General features: G+C 52.0%; 1 protein-coding gene across 1 annotated transcript in view; it reads right to left on the bottom strand.

The window, feature by feature from the left end:
- Positions 1-633: 633 nt before the first annotated feature.
- The window catches only part of LOC103781035 (arf-GAP with dual PH domain-containing protein 1-like), a gene marked incomplete at both ends in the record, with an annotated part of 38,786 nt that continues 36,813 nt past the window's right edge, over positions 634-2,606 (bottom strand). Inside the window, one exon of the mRNA XM_008948740.1 lies at positions 634-780. Within this exon, the coding sequence (XP_008946988.1) occupies positions 634-780 (147 nt within the window). The remainder of the gene's footprint in view (positions 781-2,606) is intronic.

Here is a 2,606-nt window from a genome sequence, read left to right as displayed (position 1 = left end):
GCACCATCAGAGGCTGAAGGCACCGTGACAGCCAGAGGAAAGTAGATGCAGTGTGAAGATGACAGCCTTAGGCTCTTATTTTGTGGCTGCTGATATCTTATGGGGAGCCCCAGATATCTGAGGGGGGAAGGAGGAGATGAAAATCAGGCTGTGAGATGGGATCCACTGCAAACTCACCCAGGTCTGCTCTCTGCCTGGCCACCAGTCCATGGAGACAAGACCCACGGGGCAGTGTGGTGCCTGATGCTGTTCTGCACAGTGTCCCCCAGGCTGGGACCCCTCTGACAGCCTCCAGGAGGGCTGGGACCCCCTCACAGCCCTGTCCTCGTCGTGCAAACCACTGCCCCAGACCCAGGAGCCCTCTCCTGCACACCTCCCTTCAGAGGCACGAGGGCATTGAAGTGAGGGATTTACTCCAATACAAACGTGCAGATTCACATTTTATAAAGTACAAGATGGGCAGAGAAACAACCAGTTCCTCAGGTCTCCTACAGGGCAGTTCAATCCCCTCTGGGGAGTCCTTAGATTGAGTCCCCCCACCTGTCATGGCTCCATTCACCCCATCTCCTTCTCCAGGCACTGAGAAGCCTGCCTTAAAAGATGTCACAACCCAGCCCTTCCTCTTACTCTCACCTTGCCATCTTCATGATAGACAAAGATGTTCCTTGTGCTATTGTCCTTCAAGTAGGTGATCTGCAGTCCGTGTGGGTTCCCGATTTTTGCAGGCTGGAAAGTTGCATTTAGATGTTCAATCTTCATAATTGCTTTGGGTTCCTTTGCCTGGAAAACACAGCTGAGTGAGCAAACACCTGAAAATTAGTTTTCAAACCAGAAAGCAGTTCACTTGGTCAGAAAAAAAACTCCTGATTGAGGCCATTAGCTAAAAAAACCTGACTCTCAGCCCACAGAACTGCCTGGTGATGAGATACCAGAGACTTTGCTCAGGTGTCAATGAGTGTCCTCTGCCAGCCTGGAAAAACACTCTGCTCTTCTGCAAAATTCAGCAGAGTTCAAGGGGAGAAAGAAAGGGTTCAGTCCAGAGGCAAGGACAGGCCAAGCCTCAGGATAGGATGTTGTGCTGTAAAGACAACCATCTTCACCTTGCTTCCTGTCTCAGCCTTTGTTCAGCTGTCTCCTGACCCCTAGATCTCCTCCAGCCTCCTTATCTAATGATAAGAGACCAGCATTTACACCAGGATGAGCACTCACAGAGAAAGAAAACCATTCAGCCAGACCAAAGAAACCTCCATGCAGACTACCAGGACAGGATGCTTCCTGCATCTCAAGCACCCACAGCCACTTCATCCTTGCCCAAGAAGATAGAGGATCCCCGAGAAGGGGCATTCCTTGCCAACTTCAGACCTGGGTGCTAGGCTGGCAGGAGGCACCCTGCCCACAACCCCACCAATCTCATCCTCTCACATGAGCCCACTGGCTTCTGACTCAACTCCTCCCCTTGCCCTCCTAACTGGGAACTTTCTTTTCAGAGGGACAAATATCTCCCTTACAGTCCACTTATTGGGTGGGTCAGCCCAATGGTGAGCCTGCATCAGGCCCTCCCAGGCACCAACCCCATCTGCACCCTCTGGGGCAGGTCACTTGAACTTTGTAGCACTGTTCACCTTCCTACAAAACATCTCACAAAGTGTACCACCCTTTCAGGACTGCAATGGGAGATGAACTAGCAAGTGTGAATAAAATATCCCAAAAACTAACGATGAGGCTCTTGGTGACACCAGTTTTGGGGCACAGGCAGGAACCAGCGTGAAGTGGTGCTGTGGTCCCCAGCACCATGCAGAAGTCCCTGAGCTGGTGGAGATGCCAGCACCTCTACAGGAACTTGGGGACTTGCCGTGGGCACAGAGCCACTGTGGGTGACCGTGGTGGGGAAATCCCAGCCAAGAGGACGTGTCTAGACAGCGCCGTTCCCACCAGAGCTACGGCCAACAATGAAGCAGAGCAGTTTCAAATTACTGGAGCAGTCAGTAGTGACTGAATGGGGGCTGCTGGGACTTTCACTTCTCCCTTGGTAATGACTGGCTCTCTCCTGTCCATGAGATGCAATTGCACCACACCACACCAAGCTGAAGGAGAAGATGGTGCTATGGAAGCCGGCCGCCAGGCATGGAGAAGTGTGGGTGGATGTTCCCCTCCTCTGCATGGCGTGGCTCATCGTGACACCACTACTGCACCAACTACTTGAGAAAACTGGCTGGCAGCTCAGTCTGGGCTGCTCCAAGCTGTGGTGTTCTCAGGAGACTCAAAGGTCAGAGAAAACACCCTGGCTTCCTCCATCACATCGTGCAGAAGAGTGGAGAGTCGTTCATCACAAATGCAATTTTCATGATAAGAGCTCCATCTCTCACTTAAAACAAAGGAAACGTGCTCTGGGGGAAAACAAATGCTCCCACTGCTGGGCACTGGAGCAGAGGCTTTTCCTCTGGATTGCTTGCCATGCCATGCAGAGGAGGTTTCGGACCCCAATGACCACTTTGAGGTGGTGGTGCTTTAATCACAAGCTAGCCACAAATACAAAACCCACGTCAGCTGGATGATGTAGAGCCAGAGCTGAGGAAAACTCCCTTGCTGGTGGTTTAAGAAAAGCC

This window comes from Merops nubicus, unplaced genomic scaffold, assembly GCF_000691845.1.
Source record: "Merops nubicus isolate BGI_N331 unplaced genomic scaffold, ASM69184v1 scaffold24801, whole genome shotgun sequence".
Taxonomy (NCBI): Eukaryota; Metazoa; Chordata; class Aves; order Coraciiformes; family Meropidae; genus Merops; species Merops nubicus.
This window is presented reverse-complemented; position numbering and strand designations above follow the sequence as displayed.